This window comes from Peromyscus leucopus, chromosome 6 (genome assembly GCF_004664715.2).
Source record: "Peromyscus leucopus breed LL Stock chromosome 6, UCI_PerLeu_2.1, whole genome shotgun sequence".
NCBI classification, from domain to species: domain Eukaryota; kingdom Metazoa; phylum Chordata; class Mammalia; order Rodentia; family Cricetidae; genus Peromyscus; species Peromyscus leucopus.
In genome coordinates this window covers 105,299,973-105,322,591 of record NC_051068.1, presented here as the reverse complement: position 1 = coordinate 105,322,591, position 22,619 = coordinate 105,299,973, and the positions used below count along the sequence as shown (strand labels likewise).

Sequence of the window (22,619 nt, the reverse complement as noted above, 5' to 3'; positions counted from 1 at the left end):
AGGTCATATTCCATTCCTAATAACCACAATAATGTTATATTAGGAATACTTAAATAGTAACATTCTCAAATAGCCTAATGTTTTTATGGTTTAAGTTATTTCACTATTTTGATAAGATTAAAATTGTGTCCATAAGATTAGACTCTGCTTTCCTAATGTCACTGCAAGCGGCTTATTTTTATATATCATGTAAAGTGTTATCTTGAAAGCATTTAGACTAAATTTGTTTGATCAGTTCTATAAAGTTAATATCTTCAAAATGCACTGGAATTTTAGTGTTTTTCCCCCTCAAAATGGAAGACAAAAGACTTAAAGAAAAGTCCTAAAAACTAAAAAGTTACCTTGCCAGTACACAAGATCAGGATGAGAAACTACCCAAGCTTTCAGTACACGCCGGAACTTTGCATGACCTTCTGGGGATGATAACAGTTCGTCATACTGATGACATCGAGGAATATCCACTTCAATCTGCAACCAGCAAAGCAATAAGGCCCAACTGTTACAGATGATCCCTAAGATTCTAGTTCTTGCTTCTTCAATACATAAGAGAAGAGATATGCTAGATAATATTTCACCTTTATAATCTGTTGATAAAAGTTTTTGAATTTTTCAATTAATCTTTGGAAATATCACAGTTTCTGAGTGTAAGTAACTCCTTTTCTAACACTACATACATCGGCAGTGGCAGAATATTCATAATGAAAGGAAGAGGATTTTCTTACTCCTTTTAACTTTTAAAGAATTGGCACGATTGCCTTAGAAAAACCTTACTTGTCTATCTGTGGGTATTGGAGTGTCTTTATCAATTGCATCGTACTTGGCATGAATAGCTCCCTGCAAAAAATAGAATAAGACATTAATTTATTATATCCTTAATAAAATGCCATTACACATTAATATGCTGGAATCTTAAGTATTTCAACTTTACAGTTTTTCTAATTTTAGAAATCTGCATAAAATTTACTGGTACAATATCTGTAATCTAAAAAACGCAAAATTCATTAGTTTTTCAGCAAGACGTTAATACTCAAAGCTTTAAAATTTCAAAATTTTGGACTAGTGATGCTTAGCTAACAGGAGAAACCTGTTTTATATAAATAGTTATTTTTGAAGACCTACCCAACAATGGTAAATTCAAGTTAACCTACAATTTAGAATCTTTCTACATCTTTGACCATGTATGATGAAGGTCTATGGTAAGTGACATTTGCCATTTGGTGAGATAGACCTTTATCTGGTGTGTTGGTGCACACCTTTAATCCCAATACTCAAGAGGTAGAAGCAGGTAGATGCCATGGCAACAGAGTGAGACCTTACCTCAAAAAGAAACAAAAACGACAACCAGAAGAGCCCTTTTGAATTACATATACCCAAAGGTAAATGACATAAGTCACTTAGCTAGAGAGCATAGCAAAATGTTGTTTTCTATGTATTACTAACTCATAAATCAAAATGTTCAAAAAGAAGATAATATTTTAGAGAGAAGTTTACCTTAACAGAAATTTTCTGTTAGTGTTGGTAAGGCAAATGGAACAATTTTTTTTTTTTCAGAAGAATGATAATACCAGGAACATTTAGGGTAGTTTAATTATAGAAACATTAGGCTCAGTAACATTTCTTAGTTATAGCCCTTACACAAAGAATATCCAAATACACTAAATTTCCCTCATGTTCTATAGGGTTACACATGAAAAAGTACTTATTTTTATGATTTGCTACAGTGGTAGGGAAAGCCAAGAATTTAGTAAAATTATTTGCTGAATCAATTTCTTTCGGCTATCTATTAATAACAGGCTTGGAAAATCTGACATCGTCTTTCTGGACTATAGTACTAATTATTAATATGAGTTAAAGAACAATAGGCAGTGTTGTGAAGTAACCAAACAAATTCAAGGAAATTTTGATGCTCATTAAGAAAATCAAGAATAAAGAAAAAAAAAATCTGCCAACAGAGGTTTGTAAAGATTAAAAAGAGTTGAGGCTCCACTACAGGGCAGGCTCCACATTCAGGAGCAGGAGGCCAGCATAAAATGGGCTCCATGTTTTTTTGGGCACTTGTTTTGTTATTATTATTACTTTTTTGTTTTACTGATTTTTGTTTTGATCATTTGATAAGTCTGGTTTGATTTTGTTTGTTTGTTTGTTTGTTTGAGACAGACAGACAGCACACTCTCAAGAATGAACAGAAAGTTGGGTGGATAGGAAGGTGATGAGGATCTGAGAGAAGTTGGAGTAGGAGAAAGAATATGATAAAAACACATTATAGGAAACAAATTTAAATACAAATTTTAAGAATTAAAAATGTTTGAAAGAACTAAAGTGGTGGCATGGATCTAAAAGACAGGCTGAAAAGGAAATTGATAGGTAACAGAAGAACCTGTCAAGGATCCTTTATCTTCATGATGTGCCATCAAACTTTTCTGGTAACACTGCTAGCTTCATGAGTAGCCCTGTGACAATGCCCTCTGCCCCTCAAAGCAGCCTGGCCAAAGTGGGACAGCCATGTTAAAAGCCACTAAATTACATTCATGATTTTGACAAGACACAATTGGAATAAAAGATTTATCAATTTCAAATAATACATAAATTGAAGTTATATTTAAAAAGGGGCATACTTCAGAAGCAGGATGGCACACATAACTGACATATACTCATTAGATAACTTGTTTAAAATAATGATATTTACCATGGGCATTAATAAAATACTAAAGGACATCAATAATTATATTTTATACTCTATTCTCTTCATGTATTTTTCTACTTAAAACATCTTCTAATGTTCTTATTTCAATACATAATTTTCTATTAATACTGTAAAATTAGATGGAAAGTATTATAGTTTTTCTAAGACAGGATTTCTCCATGCATTCCATGCTGGTCTCGAACTCATAATCTGCTGTCACAGCTCCCAAGCATTTGGGAGGTAGCAAAATGTATAGTACCAGCAGTATTATACATTTTATATTCTTATACACTATTCATCAATTTATAACTTTTTGCTTTCTTACCTCCACTCCCAGAAGAGCAGCCCAGGTTAAACCCCTCATAAGTGGAGGGATGTCAACTCTTGCTTCTTTCCAGATTTGATTTTTTTTATATGGATAAGCCTAGGATAGAATAAAAATAGTCAAAAAGGGCCTGGGTGGTAGCTGAGCTGGCCATCCATGCCCTCAGGGTTGGTTCACCCTCTTCTGTGATGAGGGGTGGGGCCATCTCTCTGAATGCAGGGGCCAACTCTCCTGTGAAGGTCAAGGCCAACTCTCTTGCTGTTGTGTTCAGCAAGAGGCAAGGCTAGCTTTCCCAGGACCAGTAAAGGGCAGGGCTGGCTCCGTATGGCCCTCTGATTTCATCTCACATGGTTCCTAAGGTCCCCTGAGGTGATATGGGCGTTGGGTTGGCCCACCTTAACATCTACCCCATCTAGGATCTACTGAAGCTTGTGAAAGGACTGGTCCTGTGCTATGCCCATGGGTTTTCCATAACTTGGGTGGCCACATGATATCCCAGAGGAGTTCTGGTGAGGATCAAGTGATGATGGAGTACCAGAAAGCAGAGGCCATGAACCAGACCAGTGACTCATTTCAATGAACATATGCTAGTAAAGCTGATAGGACAAAAGGATCTACTAGGTGACACACTGAGGCCCCAATGCCACCAGGATGAAGGAAGAGGTGTTGGAAAGGTGGGAAAGAAGGAGAAGCAAAGAGGTCTTGTGGTCAGCTTTTCTGGTTGCTGTTGTTTTTGTTTGCTTGCTTGCTTGCTTGCTTGCTTACATTGTTTTGTTTTCTTTTGTGGTGGGGGCACTTCAGGGATAAGGAGAGGATATAGGGGATCAGGAGGTAAGCAGAATTGGGGTGCATGATGTTAAACTCACAAAGAATCAATAAAGAAGTTAAATGAAAAAAGTCAAAAGTAAAGGCATGCCATGCACATTTATCAACCACAATACAATAAAATTAGAAATCAATCACCAGAAAAAGTTTAAATAACACAGACACATAGGAATTCAACAGTGTATTCCTGAATTATCAGTGGATCCAGTGGCAACATTATGAAGGAAATTAAAACATTTCTTGAAACAAATAGTAATAGAAAGAACATATCAAAAAACCTATGGTATACAGTAAAATCAGCTCTCTGAGGAAGTTCACAGAAGTCAGTAACCATACCAAACAAGCAGAAATATTTCATATCAACAATCTATATAAAGGAAATGGGAGAAAGAACGCACAAAACCCAAAGTTAGAAGGAAAATTAAATAATAAACATTACAACAATATAAATAAGATAAGAGTCCATGAAAACAGTAAAAAGAGAAATGAAGTGGCGTTTTTGAGAACAAACAAAATTAACAAACCGTTAGCTGTACTTAGCTATATAGTATATCTGTTCCCTAATTGCATTTATATTTTATACTCTACTTCTCTCTATCAATATTGGTACTTTTTCCTATAGACGTTTGTGCCTTATTTAAAAATAATATTAATTCTTTGTCTAAGATGATCTTTTACATCTTGTCATCTTTGGAACTTCTATCAGTTCTATAAATTAGAGAAGTTAATTAGAAAAGAGATCATAAGAATTCTTTTCTCATAATTTCAAGATGTAAGAATTAACAGCATTAAAGGAAAACTCATATGGACTACCATTAACACTTGATACACTAGAATTCCTACCTTCAGCAGCCTGTCGAAGAGAATAATTCTGTTTAGCTGATATTCCGTATCCCTCTCTCTAATGATTAAAGGCAGGGTGGCAGCTGCAGATAACTCATTATTGCTGTTTGAATGAGGTAAATTCGGCTGGCTGTAAAGGAACAAAAAAGTAAAAATACTGACAAAGACAATATTCTAATAAATTAAAGCACTACATCCTAAATGTTCTATTTAAAAATCTATAAACTTCTTATTAATTTAATAGAAATAGGAAAAAAAGTCAAATAAAGCAACATATACTCACTCATCTTCAAGTAATGGATAAAATGCTTCTCCTCCAACATCTTTTAATCTCTGTGAATTTAAAAATAAAATATTTATAAATCACTATATTGGGTGGCAAGAGTAATATCTGTTTAAAAAGAATAGTAATGTAAAAATTATGAGTTCACAAAGAAGTAAAAAATAGAATCAAAAGATGAGTTTCTTTCATGAACATGCAAATGCACCACACTTCTGACAAGGATTGAGCACAAGCAAGATCTTCCCTTTTCCCTTCTAGGTGGTATTTCTACCATTTCCTCACATGCAACACCAAATTACTAACATTATTATAAAATGTAAATATATAAAATATTTAAAAATGATTATTAAAAAGAGATACTTTTTATATATTCATTTATTAAAGATTATTAAAAAGAGGTGCTTTTCCATATATTCATTAAAGATATTTGCATGAATTATAGGCAGTGTAGTCACGATATCTGGAATATATTGTTTAAAGTTCTTATATGGGAACTCATTCAGAAACACTGATGAAATATATGAAGTTGTAATGCACAGAACAGATACGTAAGTAGCTGAAACTTACATGCACTATAATCAGGTAACTGTAATTAGTATTATACATTTTAAAACACCAGGAACTGATCAATTAGAATTATTTAAAACTTACTATCATGTATTATCAAGTGGAGGAATAGGAAGACTTATCTGATGCTGATGGAAAGATAAACACTGTTGTGAGCAATCAGTATGTGTGAAGGCTGAAGATACACAGATGCCATTTTCTCACAGTTCTACTCACTACAGAAGCTCTCTGTGTATCAGGAAATCAAGCGTGAATGCAAAGTGTCTTATGTTATCTTTAAGGTTTTAATGTTTGAAATATTTTTGAAGCACATGTGGTAAATTTTCATTCTTACATTTCTTAGCTGGCATAAGGACAATGTCACAGTGGTATCATCTAAGAGTGAGCTTCTATCTCGACTTTGCCCAAAACTTTCACCATCTTCGAAGAGAAAACTAAGATTTAAAAAAGAAAGAAAAGAAAAAAGTTGTTACAATGATCACAGAAAATCTACTTTATTTTAAAAATAAAATTCTCCTATCACAATCCCATCATTAAAGAAATAAAATTCAGACTAGACAGTTAATTTTGAAAACAAAGCCCAGCATGGTGCACATGCCTAGATCCCAGTGCTTGGAAGGTATAGGCAGGGACATCAGGAGTTTGGGAACATACAGGTATACAGTGAGTTTGATTCTAGCATGGGCTACATGAGACCTTGGTCTTAAAAAACAAAGTTTTCAAAAACTAACTGCTATTGAAGTTTCTCCAAACAAGGCGGACTTTATATATATGTATATCTGTTGATCAGTTTTAAATCTGGTATATGCTGTCCTGGTTAGTTTTTTATTTTATTTCATTTTATAATTTACTTTAATTTTACATATCAGCCACAGATTTCCTTGTTCTCTCCCCTCCTGCCCCCTCCCACCTTCTCCCCATCCTATCCCCCATTCCCATCTCCTCCAGGGCAAAGACTCCCCTGAGGATTGAGTTCAACCTGGTAGACTCAGTCCAGGCAGGTCCAGTCCCCTCCTCCCAGGCTGAGCCAAGCGTCTCTGCATAAGCCCCAGGTTTCAAACAGCCAACTCATGCACTGAGTACAGGACCCGGTTCCACTGCCTGGATGCCTCCCAAACACATCAAGCTAATCAACTGTCTCACTTATCCAGAGGGCCTGATTCAGTTGGGGGCTCCTCTTAACTGTCACTTTGACACAGTGTAGAGTCAATTAAAGCAAAGCCCCCATTGAGGAATTGCCTAGATCAGATTGGCATGTGGTTATGTCTGTGGGAGACTTTCTTGGTTGCTAATTAATGTAGGATTGCCTAGCCCAGTATGGGAGCCCTAAACTGTGCAAGAAAGAATATGAGCTAGACTTGGAGCCTGCTGGCAAGCAGCATCTTACATGCTTCCCTCTATGCTTCTTGGCTGTCGAGTGAGTTGCCTATCAGAGGTAATGCTGTACCTTCCCTGAGTTCCTGCCTTGACTTCCTCAGTGATGCATTGTGACTGCACGCTGGAGTGCCCTTTCCTGTCCTAAGCTGCTCTTGGTCAGGGTAAGTCACAGGAGCAAGATCAAACTAGAACACACACACTGCACTGCAGGCTACAAAGGTGTGCTTTGCAGTCTCTCTTCATGCACATGCAGGAGTAAGTGACTGTCTTAGCAGTATTCGAATGTGCTTCGGAGAAAGTCTGCCCAGCTGAAAACAAACAGGGGAGGAAGGAAAAGCGCACTGGTTGATAGGCTCTCAGAGCAAGAACAACAAATGCTTGCAACTTGGTTTAGAATGTCAAAAGCCTACTTTTCAGAATCTATCAATTAATTTTTAATTTTCTTTTTTCTTTTTCTTTTTTTTTCTTTCCAAGACAGGGTTTCTCTGTGGTGTTTTGGTGCCTGTCCTGGATCTCACTTTGTAGACCAGGCTGGCCTCGAACTCACAGAGATCGGCCTGGCTCTGCCTCTCGAGTGCTGGGATTAAAGTCGTGCGCCACCACCGCCTGGCTTAATTTTTAATTTTCTATAATTTATTTCTGATTTCATATTTAACTCAGTGGGTGAGTGGCACAATTTAAATTAATGTCTAAAAAACTGCTTATAAAGGACAGAAAGAACTAATAATGCAGTTTAGTAACAGAATACTTGCCTTGTCCTAGGTTTGAAAACCAGTACAAAAATTAAAAGGAAAAAAAAGAAAAATTTAAAACTGGGAAAGGAGAAAAACTAAACAAATAATCTAAAATTTAACAAAAATAGTGATTATCAGATCATTTCTACTGTTATCTCTTCTGGTGGTTTGAACTAGAAACGTTCCTCATAGGCTCATGATTTGAACACTTGGTCCTCAGTGGAGCTGTTTGGGAAGGTTAGTGGCACTTTTTTGTGCCACTTCCTGTTTTTTTCCCCTCTCTCTCTCTCTCTCTCTCTGTCTCTCTCTCTCTGTCTCTCTCTCTCTCTCTGTTTCCTGCTATCATGGCTTCCAGCCATTAGGGCTCTCCCTCTGGAACTGCAAGCCCATTTTTCTACAGATTGACTTTTGATCACAGTATTTTATGACAGCAATAGAAAAGTAACTAATACACCTATAGTCAAACCTGTCCTAGATTATGAAATTGAAAATTTAAAGGTCAAGAAATACACATTCATGCTTCTATATGAACAATGATGTTGTCAAGGTTTGGAAAATAACAGATATATACACATTTTATTAGTATTACATGATTTTCAAATAGATAACAAAGAAAATTATTTCTTTTTTTTTTTTTGGTTTTTCGAGACAGGGTTTCTCTGTGTAGCTTTGCGCCTTTCCTGGAGAAAATTATTTCTTAAAAAATTTTTTATAATAAATAAATATTGGTATAAACTCTGCAATTACAAATTTTAGCCCATCCAACAAGGTGCAGAGTTTTAACTGCTTCCAAGTTCACTTACTTAGAACATCTACCAAAATTAATTAAAAAAATAAAATTAAATAAAAATTAAAAATCAACAAAAAATTTAAATCAATATTACCAGAAATTTTCTTTACTTACTTCGGGAGTGTGCAGATAGGTGGTTTGGATCGAATAATTTCCTTGTTTGTAAGCTCCTTCTCCAGGTCACCTCCAGCCAGACACCACAGATAGTAAACCTCCTCAATAGATCTCTCCGCCAGGTGATCACTGTCTGTATCTACTAATGGTAAAATGTTTAAACTGTAGTAACAGCCAGTAGCAATAATAGCTGGCATTCTGATCAAAGTAGCTGAAGAAAAGGCTACCACTTCTGTATGTAAGGACTTTGCAAGTTGCTACTCCACCTAACAATGTAACAGAAGAGACTGAAAAGAAGCAGTTCTTGTAAGAACCATGAGAAAGTAATGGTATGGAGGCAAACTACTACCCACAAGATTGGAGAAGAAGATGGGGATGCATGGAGATCTGAGCTTGCTTTACACAGCAGGGCTGCATTAGGGGATGGCTAGATCACAAGCATGGTCACCAGGTGTCTGGGATGGTCTGCACTTGGCTGTGCTGGGGGGAGGTCTTTTGCTTTACCCCTGGCATTCCTTTAAAAGCCCTTTAGTAGAGATAGAAGGGGCTAGTGGGTTTTGACCCAGGTCCTCCTGAGGCTATGCTATGTTCCCAACAGTCTCTCTCTCTTCTATATTTCTATCTACATATTCCTCATTTCTCCTTGCTCAAGAGTACCCTGTGGGAAAAAGAGGGAGCTTGTCTCCCTCAGAAATACAGCAGAGGACTCCCTCTTCCTTACATGGCTGTCCTGAGAATTTCGTCAGCTCCTAACTGACCTGGGAGGAGGGAATACCTTCTATGACATGGTGTGGCAAGGAAGAAGGAAAGCATCCTGTGGTCCTACAAGCAGGTCACATAGTGTAGTGAGCAGTGCCTCTGGACAGTGCTGGCCACAGTCTTCCTGCCACAGTGAAACTGGAAGGCCAGGTTACGCCGGAGTTGGGTATTGCTTTAGTTCTCAGCAGGTGTGGCATGACTAACAGATTTTGATTTTTCTTTTTAACAGGTTGAATTCCTCCTAAAAGTGACTTATGCATAAAGACAGTCAAGGGGCCTGAGCTTGACAACATTCTGGATTTATTTCCTACACTCAGAATAGAAGGAGAAATGCTATTACAGTACTTTCTTGTCAAGAAAGTGGAGAAACTCACATGCCAAACAGACATCTACTATGATCTTACTAGTCAAGTTTATTTACAAGCCTGCTTCTTATGTCAAGAGAAGCCAGAAAAGGGAAAATTTGGAAGTTTACTTCCCGTGTTAGAAGTACAGAACAGGAATTTTATACTCTACAGCAAGAAAGAAATATGGGCAGGAAAAACCTACATATCAACGAAGTGTTCCTTTTCATGTCTCAAGGCAAAATACGATGGTATGGACTTCCTACTGATAGTATAGTTTTAAAACCACTTAAAATAAATTATATGGAGTATTAGTAATTTACAGTCTAAAATTTGACTTATATTTTAAATATTCCGAAATATGTTGTGGAATATTAGTTTAAGATGTATTACATTTGTTTATGCTGTGGGATATTTGTTTAGTGATGCAAAAGATGTGTTACATTCCTTTATGTTGCATTTGTTTAACTCTGTAAAGTTGTGTGACTTTGCCTGTCTAAACACTTGACTGGTCTAATAAAGAGCTGAATGGCCAATAGCTAGGCAGGAGAGAGGGATAGGTGGGGCTGTCAGGCAGAGAGGATAAATAGGAGAAAAAGAGAAGAGGAGGGAGAAAACAGAGGAGGGGAGGACTCCAGGGGACAGCCACCTAGTAACACAGCCAGCCATGGTGTAAGAAGGAAAGACATATAGAATAAAGAAAGGTAAAAGCCCAGAGGCAAAAGGTAGATGGGATAACTTAAGTTAAAAAAAAAAAAGCTCACTAGAAACAAGCCAAGCTAAGGTCAGACACTCATAAGTAAGACTAAGTTCTGTGTGATTATTTGGGAGCTGGGTAGCAGGCCCACAAAGAACAAAGAGTAAAACAAACAAACAAACAACAACAACAAAAAAACTACAGGAATCACATCTCAATTCCCTGGTTATTATCCATAAAACCCCACTAATGTAATGCCTGTTACTAATGAATTCAGAAGTAAACAGGTTATGGGGCTTCTTTTGGAAACAAGGCTCATATTATCCCGTTTTATTCATCTTTACCTTTACACAAGTCATCGATATCCTCAGGCAGAGTTAAATCAGCACATCGCAGAGAAGATGAAAACAGACTGGCAGGTTTGATAAAGGGTGTGTATAAAGGGGACACTTCACTGAACACCTGGTCCTTCATTAATTCATCTGCGGTTGGCCTTGAGAAAGACAATTGAAAATACTCAGCATGGATAAAAGTTATACAAATTTTTCTTCAAAATATAATACACATTCAAGCTGGGAGTTAAAAATCTTAGATAACTCCTTAGCACTGACAGTAGTAGCAAAGGAGCTCCCTTGAGCAGAGTCTAGCTGTTTCGACTAAATAACTCAATGCTGAATTACTTACATGTGTTTGTACCTTATGTTCTAACAAAAAATCATTTCATAAACACCCGAAATTCTGCTTGCAAATACTATCCTTTGCCCCTGATAAGTGCCTTTTCTTTTATTTTTTAACTTAATTTAATTTTTGTTTTTGTTGTTTTTTTTTTTTTGTTTTTTGAGACAGGGTTTCTCTGCATAGTTTTGGTGCCTGTCCTGGATCTCGCTCTGTAGACCAGGCTGGCCTTAAACTCACAGAGATCCACCTGGCTCTGCCTCCTGAGTGCTGAGATTAAAGGCGTGCCCCTCTGCCACCGGGTCTAAAGTGCCTTTTATAATGACGAATTAGAATATATTCTCCTCTAGCATTATACTTAGGAGGCTTAGCAATAACCAGGTAATTAGAAGAAAGACTATGAAATGAAAACAAAATATCAAGGAAATCCTTCTCAATTTTTATCAGCAACTCCAAACTTAACCTTCTGCCAAGCTCAGTATATAATACATAATGGCAACAAACTTTTGTTATTGCTCAAATGTCAACAGAGCTAAGAGTACTGACATTCCTATTTAGTTGGTTTTCTTCTTGAGGCAAGGAGATGGATTAGAAACTTTTTTGGTATATGCCAGTTTTCTGACCATGATTTGATTTTTTTAAAATTTAATTTAATTTTATTTTACAATATAATTTAATTCTATATATCAGCCATGGATTCCCTTGTTCTTCCCCCTCCTGCACCCCTCCCCCCCCCCCAGCCCACCTCCCATTCCCACCTCCTCCAGGGCAAAGCCTCCCCCAAGGACTGAGATCAACCTGGTAGACTCAGTCCAGGCAGGTCCAGTCCCCTCCTCCCAGGCTGAGCCAAGCGTCCCTGCATAAGTCCCAGGTTTCAAACAACCAACTCATGCACTGAGCACACGACCTGGTCCCACTGCCTGGATGCCTTCCAAACAGATCAAGCCAATCAACTGTAGTATCCTCCAATGAGTGAGTACATACCATGTTTGTCTTTCTGAGACTGGGTTACCTCACTCAGGATAATTTTTTTCTAGATCCATCCTCTGAATCACATTTATAATACTAGTAACAATAATGAACTGTTACATATGTAGCTATCATCTCAGTCCATAAGTCTCCTACCAAACACAACAATGCAGCTATCACCTCTCAGTCCATCAGTCTCCTACCAAACACTAAATCAACTCTACACAAAAAAGGATCTGGGGATAAGCCTAAAGTCTTAAGGAATCACCTCTTAGAAGGATGGAAGGTGAGGCACTTCTTCAAGATGTTTATCACATTTTCAGGAAGCTCCTGGTAAATAAAGATAAAAAATAGATGCATGATCAATTCTAGAAACATATTTTACCAAAATATTTAAATATCCTAGGCTTCAATTTTAAAAAAATCTTTATTTGGACTTTATTTAAATTTGTAGAAATTTGTCACTCTCTGGAAAAAAGGCCAGCATCTTCAGAGAAGTAAGTACAGCTTTAATAGCTTGTTATTGTATTCTGATGTGAAAATAAACCTTCATAAACAGATTGCTCTACTTTGACTGTGCCCCTTCCTAAATTCAGGTCTTGAAACTTAAGGCCAAGTAGATGACAATAAGAGATGGGCTGCTAGAGTGAACCTGCTACTATTATTCTGCTAAATGGACATAGTATGTTACTGCCCCTCGAAATTCTCCTCTCTCTACTCATAGATTAGTGCAGTTCTCAGACTGCATCAGAGAAGTTTCTTTGAGCAGCAAATGGTGGTTTAGGCACACATTCACAACTGGTTAAAGCATACAGAGTAAGCCATATGTCATAACCCCTTCTCAAGGCTCCATGACCATCGTGCAAGAGTGGGTGGAAAGATTTACACCACCAGAGATTGAGAAGCTAATGGCAATCAATGGCTCCTAGTGAAGAAATGGTCAGTTATTCGTAAGGGTTTGGCTCCTGGTAGATAGACCATGCTCTGGCGGACAACCTTACACCCAGGAGTATACAGGTCACACAACTGGAGCTGATGGGTTATGAGGGGGAGGCATGAATTTGGAGGGATAAGGAGATAGGGGTTGATCTGAGAGGAGATAGGGAAAGGAACTGGGGTTGAATAGGATCAAAACCTTGTAAGAAATTCTCAAGAATTTATAAAAATAAAAACAAAACAATAACAATAACAGAGGTAGGCCTGAAAAAGATGATTAGGTCACAAGCGCCCTCATCTTGGGAATGGGATTTAATCAAACACACTTTATGCATCCACCACATCCTCCGCCATCTTTCTTTTCTGCTCTGTGAGGTGAGTGTCCTCCCCTCATCAGAAAACCGAGCCTGTGGAACCGTTACCTTGACATTTCCAGCCTCAAAAGCTGTGAGATGATAAGTTTTGTTCTTTAAAAATGACCCAGTCTCAGACAGTCTGTTAGAACAGCACAGACGGATACACAACAAACCTTAATAATGTCCAGACAACCATGTTCCTCAGCCAAAACTACTATAGTGTCATCTACACAGCCTAGGAAAAAAGGAAAGCCAGATGAGTATGCACTGCTTTTAATCTACCACAATAACCAGAAAGAAAAACTATGATAAAACATTTCCAAATATCATAATGTAGTTTTGGTGCTTAAGCTACTATTTTTTTTTTTAAATTAGCTTTCCTTACATGTTTCTATAAAAACACAGAGGTTAACCCAGTCAACTTAGTTAAGTACTAGTACTAAAATACAGCAACTTAAATAGTTATGGAAGAAATTTCAAGCAATTTTTAAAGGCGCTGTTGTTTGTTGTGGACTATTTATACACTGTGTGAAGATGTGTTGTTGTGGTTGTTGTAATAAAAAGCTGAATGGCCAATAGCTAGGCAGGAGAGGCTAGCTGGGACTTGCTGGCAGGGAGAGAGAAACTGGGAGGAGGAACAGAGATGCACAATAGAGATGCCAGCAGACTCGGAGGAAGTCAGATGTGTCATACTAATAAGAGGTAACTGAGCAGACTAATAGAATGTGGTTAATTTGAATGATAAGAGCTAGCAGAGGACAAGCCTAAGCTAAGGCCAAGCGTTCACAATTAATAAGTCATCTCTGGGTCATTATTTGCAGGCTAGTGGTCCAAAGATAGTCTGATAAGAAAGCGTGCTACAGTTGCCTTCTGGTGATTACAAGAATATTTTTATTACATGAGGCTTGAAGAATGCACCCACATCTCTCTGGAGATATAAAGTATAAATTTAACTTAATAATGCTCAAATTCCTTGACAGCTGAGGTATCTATTCTTTGTAAAGAAGTCATGAATCAAATAAAATTGTATGCGATTTAGATAAAATTCATAAATACTTAACTCTTTCCACAAGTTTTATTATTTGTAAATTGGAATTTTGATGGGTCATTGCTTTATATGAAATAGTCAGTTTTTCTCTCTTATTACCACACATTTAACATATTCCACTCCTAATTAGATTACACATTTGTTACTATAAGTCTCAAACATACATACATAAACCAATTATAAAGAAAAATGAATATTCTTCCAAAATTGTTCTTCATATACAACTAGTCACATAGAAAGGTAGCTCAAAATGTAGTTATGGTGTTGGGAGTACAGTTTTAAATTTATTAGTTTGATTATACAAGATAGTTTACTTGGCTAAATCATGGAACTAAGATTTCTTTCTATGCAGGTTAAAGTTCCTTCATGAGTAAAGAAAACTTGTGCATGTTTTAAAAGATACTTTTCATGATGCCTTGTGACGCTTACCTCCTCAACCTGAAGACAGACATTTCACTGTTCTAGGAGAGGACTTCAATGATGACAGCTGTTTCTATAGATTGTGGTCATGGTTCAAAGATAATCAAATGCATGAAACTTACCCAAAGTAAGCACAAATTTTAGTCTTTCAGAAATATCCAAGCTCTGAAACAATTTTCTTCCCTAAATAATGGAAAATAAGTTCTTAGTAATATTTAGAATTTTCTTTCCCCAGGCATCTTTTTGTAGCATAACTGAAGGTGATTTTATTGTCACTTCCATCTATCACCAGAATTTTATTGATTATTTAAATCCAGCTTGACCACAAAAAGCTATTGTTAAAATAATATTTTTAAAAGAACTGTGTAATATTTATTATGTGAGCCACCTACATAAAATGATCATTAGATCCAAGTGGTATCCCAAGCACTGATCACTTTTGAGAACCATATATTATAGATGGTTAGTTTTTCCAGATCACCAAAACAAACAGTATTGTTTTAGTAAAAGACAGACATGGTCCTGGAAGTCTACCCCCAGAATCCTTATTTATGTATCATGTTTAAGTAATCTATTGTTCATACTGATAACCACCCACAGTAGTTTCTCTTCCGCTCAAGCAACTTCAGACTGGCATTCTGTGTGTTCCAATAGTACCTGAGTTTTTAAGTTGTCTTTGTTGTTTTTGGAGCTGGGGACTGAGCCTCCAGTATGCCAGATCAGGACAGTTGCTAGAACAGCATGGTATCACTGTTGCATCCCTAGCCCGTTTATACCCGTATTTTAAGACAGTCTTTTCAGTCTGGCCTTAAACTTTGTTCTTCCTAGCTCAGCCTCCAAACTAACTGGTATTACAGGTGGTTTGAAGACACACTATTAGAGTAGATCAGCCTGCCATCCAAACTGCATCCCTCCCTGGATTCTGTGCTCCTCTCACACTTCCCCAGGCTCATGCCTTCCCAGCTACTCTCTACCCTGCTGCTGGGCCCCTCCTACCTCATCATCCTCCCCATGGCCAGCCCTTCCCCAGAACTCTGGCAGACTCCCCAGGCTCAGACATAGTCCACACCAGCTGGAAGAGCAGATGCCACAGGCCCAGGTACAGTACACACCAGATGGAAGAACAGCCCCAGCACCTCTACCAGAGGCTAGGCTGGTCCTAGGTACCCCCAAAGAAGACGCAGGCTTTACTGGATGCCAGGCTGCTAGAGACTCAAGAAGACTTCCCTTTTACTGGAGGCCAGGCCAGATCAAGGGACCCAAGACCACCATCCCCAAGCCCCAGAGGAGACTCACTAGTCACCAGAACCCTTGGCCACCATAAAAATAACTTTATGAAGATGATACAAGTCCTTAAAGAGGAAATGAAAAATTCCCTCAAAGAAGTTGAGAAAAAGACAAAAAATTAGAGGAAATCAATAAATCCCTTAATGAATGCCCCAAAAAGCAAAGAAAAAACAAACAAGTGAAGGAAACAGTTCAAGACCTGAAAATGGAAATAGAAGCAATAAAGTAAACACAAGCTAAGGGAATTCTGGAAATGGAAATGAACAGGAACTACAGATGCAAGCATCACCAACAGAATACAAGAGATGGAAGAGAGAATTTTAGGTGTTGAAGATACAATAGAGGAAATAGATTCATCAGTTAAAGAGAATGTTGAATCTAAAAAATTCCTAACACCAAACATCTAGGAAATCTGGGACACCATGAAAAGATCAAGCCTAAGAATAATAGGAACAGAAGAAAGAGTAGAATCTATGCTCAAAGGTCCGGAAAATATATTCAGTGGTCCTTGAGTTTGGGCATCCAGCTTAAGTATGTACTATAGTTTGAATCTGGACTATATCTCAAAAGCCTATATATGTTGAAGACTTAGTCTGCAGTCTGCTGCTATTGAGATCCAATGGAAAGTTAAGAGATTGTCCCATCAATGGGGCCATACCCTTAAATGGGACAGTGAGACCCAGGACCTTGTATGCATACACTCTTACATGTTCTCTTTCTCTCCCTCCCTCCCTTCCTCTCTCTCTTCTCTCTCCTCTCTCCCTCCCTCTCCTCTCTCTCCTCCCCTCCCCCCCCCCCCCCTCTCTCCCTCTCTCCTTCTCCTTCTCTCTGGGGGGCTGTGTGCATGTGAACGCTGGTGCCCACAGAGGTCAGGGGTGTTGGATACTATGTAGCTGTAACTAGATGGTTGTGAGCTGTTGGATATGGGTTCTGAGAACCAAAACTGGGTCTCCCCCAAGAGCAGTACATTCTCTTAACTACTAAGCCATCTCTGTAGTACCCTTGTTCTTCTTCCCCCTTTTAGGAATGAGGGAGTAGCTTTGCTGCCATACATTTCTACTGTTATATGATGCCTTAACTTAGGACCAGCAACAAACAAGTAATTATGGACTCAAAGATCTGTAATTATGAGCCCAAATAAAGTCTTTTAAAGTTCAATTGTTTACAGTAACAGAAAGCTAACTAATAGGGCTGGGAATTCAGCTCAGGTAGATTGAGGCCTGGCATGAATGAAGCCCTGGGTTTTAATTGTGAATAGTGGTATATAACTATAATCCTAGCACCTGGGGGAGAAGGAAAAGCATCTGGAATTCAAGATCAGCTTCAGCCATGAAAAATGTTTGAAGCCAACCTAGGCTACAATGAAACCCTTTCTAAAAAACAAAACAAAACACAAACTGATGTTCAATAACATCACATTACACAGATATGCCTTTTAACACTAGACTTCAGCCATATTTGCAGATTTGCTTCTTGATATCTAATTAGATCTCAAATATACAAAATGAAAGAGTCAAACTAATTCTTAGCAATGGTAAGGATAAATGAGTTACCTATTATTTTCAAAATATTTGGAAATCCCTCAGATGACAGAAACAACAGATGAGTGTTTTTGAGTTTCTTAGTACTATGACAAAATTATCTGTGATGTCTACATAGAAGTAGAAAAGGTTTAGTTTTGCTCACAGTTTCTGAGACTTCAGTTCCCGCTTGTCCTGTCCCAAGGCTTTGGGCCTGAGGTAAGACAGAATATCATGCCAGCAGGAGCATATAATAGAGGAAGATGCTCACTCATGGCAGTTAGTAAGCAACTGGGAGTCGGAGGCGCAGGAGAACCAGGGGCAAGATTCCTTTCAAAGGCCTGCAACCAGTTACTTAGTTTATACAATTAGTAAAAGTCTGAACATATTGAGAAATACCAAGATAAAAATTAAGAAAGGAGCTGGGAGGGGGCCTGGAGAAATGGTTCAACAATTAAAAGCACTGATGCTCTTGCAGAGGACCCAGGTTTGGTTCCTAGCACCCACATGGGCATGTACCACCATCTGTAAATACAGTCCCAGAGGATTCAGTGCACCCTTATAGCCTCTCTGGGCACAAGGCACACATAGTACATCACATATGCATACTTATATATGCTATCTATCTCTCTGTCTATCTATCTATCTATCTATCTATCTATCTATCTATCTATCTACCTACCTACCTACCTATCATATATCTGTCTATCTATCTACCTACCTACCTACTATCTATCTATCTATCTATCTATCTATCTATCTCTACTGATCTATCAAATAAAGTCAAATTGAGAAATAAGCCTATTTATATCTAGTCAATTTTCACAGCAAAATATTTCATTATTATATAAACTTTCTCTCTAAAAAGTAAATTCTAATGAACATACAATTTCTTTTTTAGTTTAATACTTCTTTATACATACCACACAAAGTTCAAATAAAATTATCCCAAGAGACCATACATCTGATTTGGGGCCAGAAGGCAATGGTTTTTCACTTGGCACATGATCAGTAGTTTTGGAAATTCCTTGTGCAATTACCTCAGGTGCCAGATATGAGGGATACCTGTAACACATGTGAAAATAACAAATAATTATAATGAGCTACATTGGTGATAGAAACAGAGCACATTCTTATAACTAGTGCATGAGATGTAAAAATCCCACATAATTAAATCCACAGTGATTACTAGGAAGAATCTTGAAATACAGGACTTTATGTCTAGGAATGAAACTGAATACACAGAAGTCCTAAATAATTTTAAAAAACATCCTATCTCTCTGTGGCACCAGATGGGTTTCTTGCTCTTTTCTGTGATTATATATTGCCACTACAACAGGCCTCTAGGCTTCCAAGTGCTTTTCCTTCCTCCTACCAGTTGATCTTCTGCTAACGGTGAATTGTTGTGGTGATATTTTATTTGCGCTGAAATGTAATATTCTATTTGTATGTTAATAAATAAGTTTGCCTGAAGATCAGAGGTCATAGCAAGCCATAAACAGAAATCAGGCAGTGGTAGCACATGCCCTTAATCTGATCACATGGCAGGCAGAGTCTCTGGGTGTTCAAGGACACAGCCAAGCGTGGTGACACATGCCTTTAATTCCAGTACCAACCATAGAGACCTGGAGGTCTGTATAGACAGGCAGTGATGAGGAAGTGATGTGGCTGGGCTTAGAGCCAATGAGAAGGCAGAACAGGAAGGCAATAAAAGCATAGGTTAGACAGGAAGAAGCTCTCTCTTGGGAAGCTATGACAAGGTGGTAAGCTAAGGTTAGTCGGTGGCTATTCTCTATTTCTCTGATCTCTTTGGCTATTACCCCTGTATTTGGCTCTGTGTTTCTTGTTTAATAAGACTGTCTAGAAATTCGTCTACAAATTGTTTCATCATTTGACCTTTGACATAGGAATGGGTTATTGTCAACAGTGTCCTAGTTTGCTTTGCTGTTGCTGTGATAAAACACTGGCCAAAAGCAACTTAGGCAGGAAAAGATTTATGTCATTTTCCAATTATACTCTATCATTGAAGGAAGCCAGAGAAGAAGTTCAAGCATGAATTGAAGCAGAGTTCATGGAGTAATGCTATCTACAGACTTGCCTATAGGCAATCTGATGGGGGCACTCTTCAATAAGGTTCTCTTCTCAGATGTCTCTAGCTTTTGTCAAGTTGACAAAAATCTAACCAGTACAAATGACTCCTTGTCAACTTGATACAGAAAACCATCATTAAACTATAACCTTTCCTTTCTTGTTAATCCCCAAGATCTCCTGATAATAATTCAAAATAAAACAGTATATTTTAAAAAGTTCCACAGTCTTCAAAACATTCAAACACTTGTATGTACATATTTTCAAGGATGCACTGCTGTAGGATGGTCTTTCTGTATGCTGTAAATACATGTTGCTATTACTGGTTAATAAAGAAGCTGTTTTAGACTATTGTAAGGCAAGATAAGAGCCAGGGGGGAAATCCAGGAGAGATAGAGAGGAAGAGGGCAGAGTCAGGACAGATGCCAGCCCACCACCCAAGGAGCAACATTCCAGCAGACTCGTAACACAATGGTCACATAGCAATACACTGATTAATAGAAATGGGTTAATTTAAGATGCAATAGCTAGCTAGCAAGAAGCCTAAACCATAGACCAAACAGTTTGTAATTAATATTAAGCCTCTGAGTGATTTCTTCATAAGCTGCTGCAGGCCAGGTGGGACACAGGAGACCTTTGGGCTACAATGCACACTAAGTATTGGGTAACCAATTGGTGTTCTCTGCCCTGGGGAAGACTATTTCTCCTGCTTCCAGCATTTCTTAGTTGTTTGTATTTCTGTGTCTAGGGTTGAGACCTCATGAGTTTTCCTCTTTCCATGTCAGCATGGCTATTGGTGTTATCCTTCTTCAAGTCATGTTTAGACAGCCCTGCTGGTGAGACTTCATGGGTGAAGTATACAGACTGAGCAGGCAATATTTGTGTATTTAGGAACACGCACATACATAAACACACATACATATGTAGCGAAAATTAAAGAACAAGAGGCCATGGTTTTGAGAATATGGGTTGGTGGTACATGAAAGGGTTTGGAGGGAGGAAAGGGAAGGGGGCAATAATGTAATACAATTTCAAAAAAGTTAGAAAATTCAAACACTTTAAAAGTTCAGTCTCTTAAAAATCCAACATCATTTTAAAAGTTCCAAGTATCTCAACTGTGGCTTTCTATAAAATAATAAGTTATATTATTCTTATTACAAGGGGCAAGAAACAGAGCATAGCTATAATCAGATCCAAGCAAAACCAAAATTCAATATTATAAATAGTTCAGTATCCAAGAATACTATGAACCCCAAATTGAATTACTAGGCACTGCATATAGGCATTTTCTATTTTAGTATCGTGTGTGTGTTTGTGTTTGTGTGTGTGTGTGTGTGTGTGTGTGTGTGTGTGTGTGTGTGAATGCGTGTTTCTCAAATTTAGTCATGAGCACCATAATCTGGATTTTTCACTTCATTTACATTATTTTACAACAATAACTCCAGGCAAAAATACATGCAAATACATGTGACATCTTCTCATACTATCATTGTGAGACTTATTTATATGTAAAACATAACTCACTTAAGTCTGGATATGTAACTTGAATAAAACTAGATTATTAAATGGTTAAATCATTATTCATTAGAATGACATAAATATTCCCTTAATGTACTCATGTATTCCTCTTATATATGAATTTTTGGATGACATTTTACTCTCAAATGATAATACTGCTTTTCTAAGTGAATGTGTAGAGTCTGTAAAAGTAGCTAAAGTCTGATTAAAAAGCACTGTATGTAGTGGTCTAGCATCTGTGTTCTGCTCTTCGAACCGTGCTTTTTTGTTTTAAGGTACCAGAGATGGCCTTGTACGTGTTCCACAATTTCTCTGCCCCTGAACTTCATCCCCAACAAAACCTACTCTTTAATTTCAGTAAATCTGATGTGGCTTTCTTCTTCTGTAGAAAGGAATGATAATGCCCACCACACAAAACTGTTGTAAACATTAATAGATAAAGACGCTCTATAAAAATAGAATATGTGGCTGGCCGGTGGTGGTGCATGCCATTAATCCCAGCACTCTCGGGAGGCAGAGGCAGGCGGATCTCCGTGAGTTTGAGGCCAGCCTGGTCTACAGAGCGGACAGCCAGAGCTACATAGTAAAACTGTCTCAGAAAACTAAAACAAAAACAAAACTAGAATAAGTGACACAAACCCCATGTAGTACTTTCATCATTGTCATCACCATGACATATCTAAAACGTAACTTATTCATTTTTATTCCTGACTTCAAATATATTAATTCAAAATCATAATTTAGTTCATGAAAAGCCAAACAAAGCTATAATTAAATTGGTTCACCAAAAACTTTGTACAGAAGCACAGAAGTAACCTTGTTCTAAAAACTCCGGGTCCCCTTTAACCAGACAGAAATTCATAGAGTCTTAAAATGGCTCTTTAATGGAGGGCATCATCTTTCAGCAACTTTCTCTTAAATGTCTCATTCTAACACTCAACAAAAATTACCAGAACTTCACTTTGAACATTACCAGTGAGGTAAATGCAAGTGACTTTTATCATCTGCAGCTTTAACAGGGCATTATGCTACTGTCCAATCAAAATGAATGCCCAATTTATAATTCCTTCCAATATTTTGAAGCAGATGGTAACACTTACGTTCCTTAATATCTGTCACTGGAGTCAACTGCGAGCCTCCTCTGATGTAAAGGCTCTTTCTGGCCTTGCTGTTTGATCACTTATTTTATTTTTCCTGGCTAATGTTTCACACTTTGTGCTTTATAGCTTCCAGTAAGATCCTTTGAAACTCAGACTTCAAAGTAAGCTGTGCTGAATGCTAATACAAGACCATGTCTATAAAAGCATTTTAAAACCAAATGATTGATATGCCTTAAAAAACTCCCTTCTATTTATCACCAAAACATAATGAATTCTTAAATGTAAGTCAGAAACCTAAAGCAACATTTGTTTTGTTTTTAGTTTTCTTTCATAGAAACTGATTTAGACAAAATGCAGATGT

General features: G+C 37.6%; 1 protein-coding gene across 4 annotated transcripts in view; it reads right to left on the bottom strand.

Moving 5' to 3' along the window:
• Positions 1 to 22,619, bottom strand: part of Tbck (TBC1 domain containing kinase) — a 167,974-nt gene that overhangs the window by 102,465 nt on the left and 42,890 nt on the right. For 3 of the 4 annotated variants that reach the window (XR_005091850.1, XM_028857016.2, XM_028857006.2), the window contains exons 6-17: positions 18,476 to 18,617; positions 14,868 to 14,928; positions 13,451 to 13,512; positions 12,254 to 12,315; positions 10,686 to 10,834; positions 8,542 to 8,683; positions 5,861 to 5,960; positions 4,960 to 5,009; positions 4,677 to 4,806; positions 3,009 to 3,107; positions 772 to 834; positions 342 to 468 (exon numbers count right to left, since the gene is read on the bottom strand). Coding sequence is in view for 3 of the 4 variants with exons in the window: in XM_028857016.2 (XP_028712849.1) it covers positions 342 to 468; positions 772 to 834; positions 3,009 to 3,107; positions 4,677 to 4,806; positions 4,960 to 5,009; positions 5,861 to 5,960; positions 8,542 to 8,683; positions 10,686 to 10,834; positions 12,254 to 12,315; positions 13,451 to 13,512; positions 14,868 to 14,928; positions 18,476 to 18,617 (1,187 nt within the window). In the remaining variant the exon portion in view is untranslated. The remainder of the gene's footprint in view (positions 1 to 341; positions 469 to 771; positions 835 to 3,008; positions 3,108 to 4,676; positions 4,807 to 4,959; positions 5,010 to 5,860; positions 5,961 to 8,541; positions 8,684 to 10,685; positions 10,835 to 12,253; positions 12,316 to 13,450; positions 13,513 to 14,867; positions 14,929 to 18,475; positions 18,618 to 22,619) is intronic. The other variant, XM_028857027.2, reaches the window with a different exon arrangement.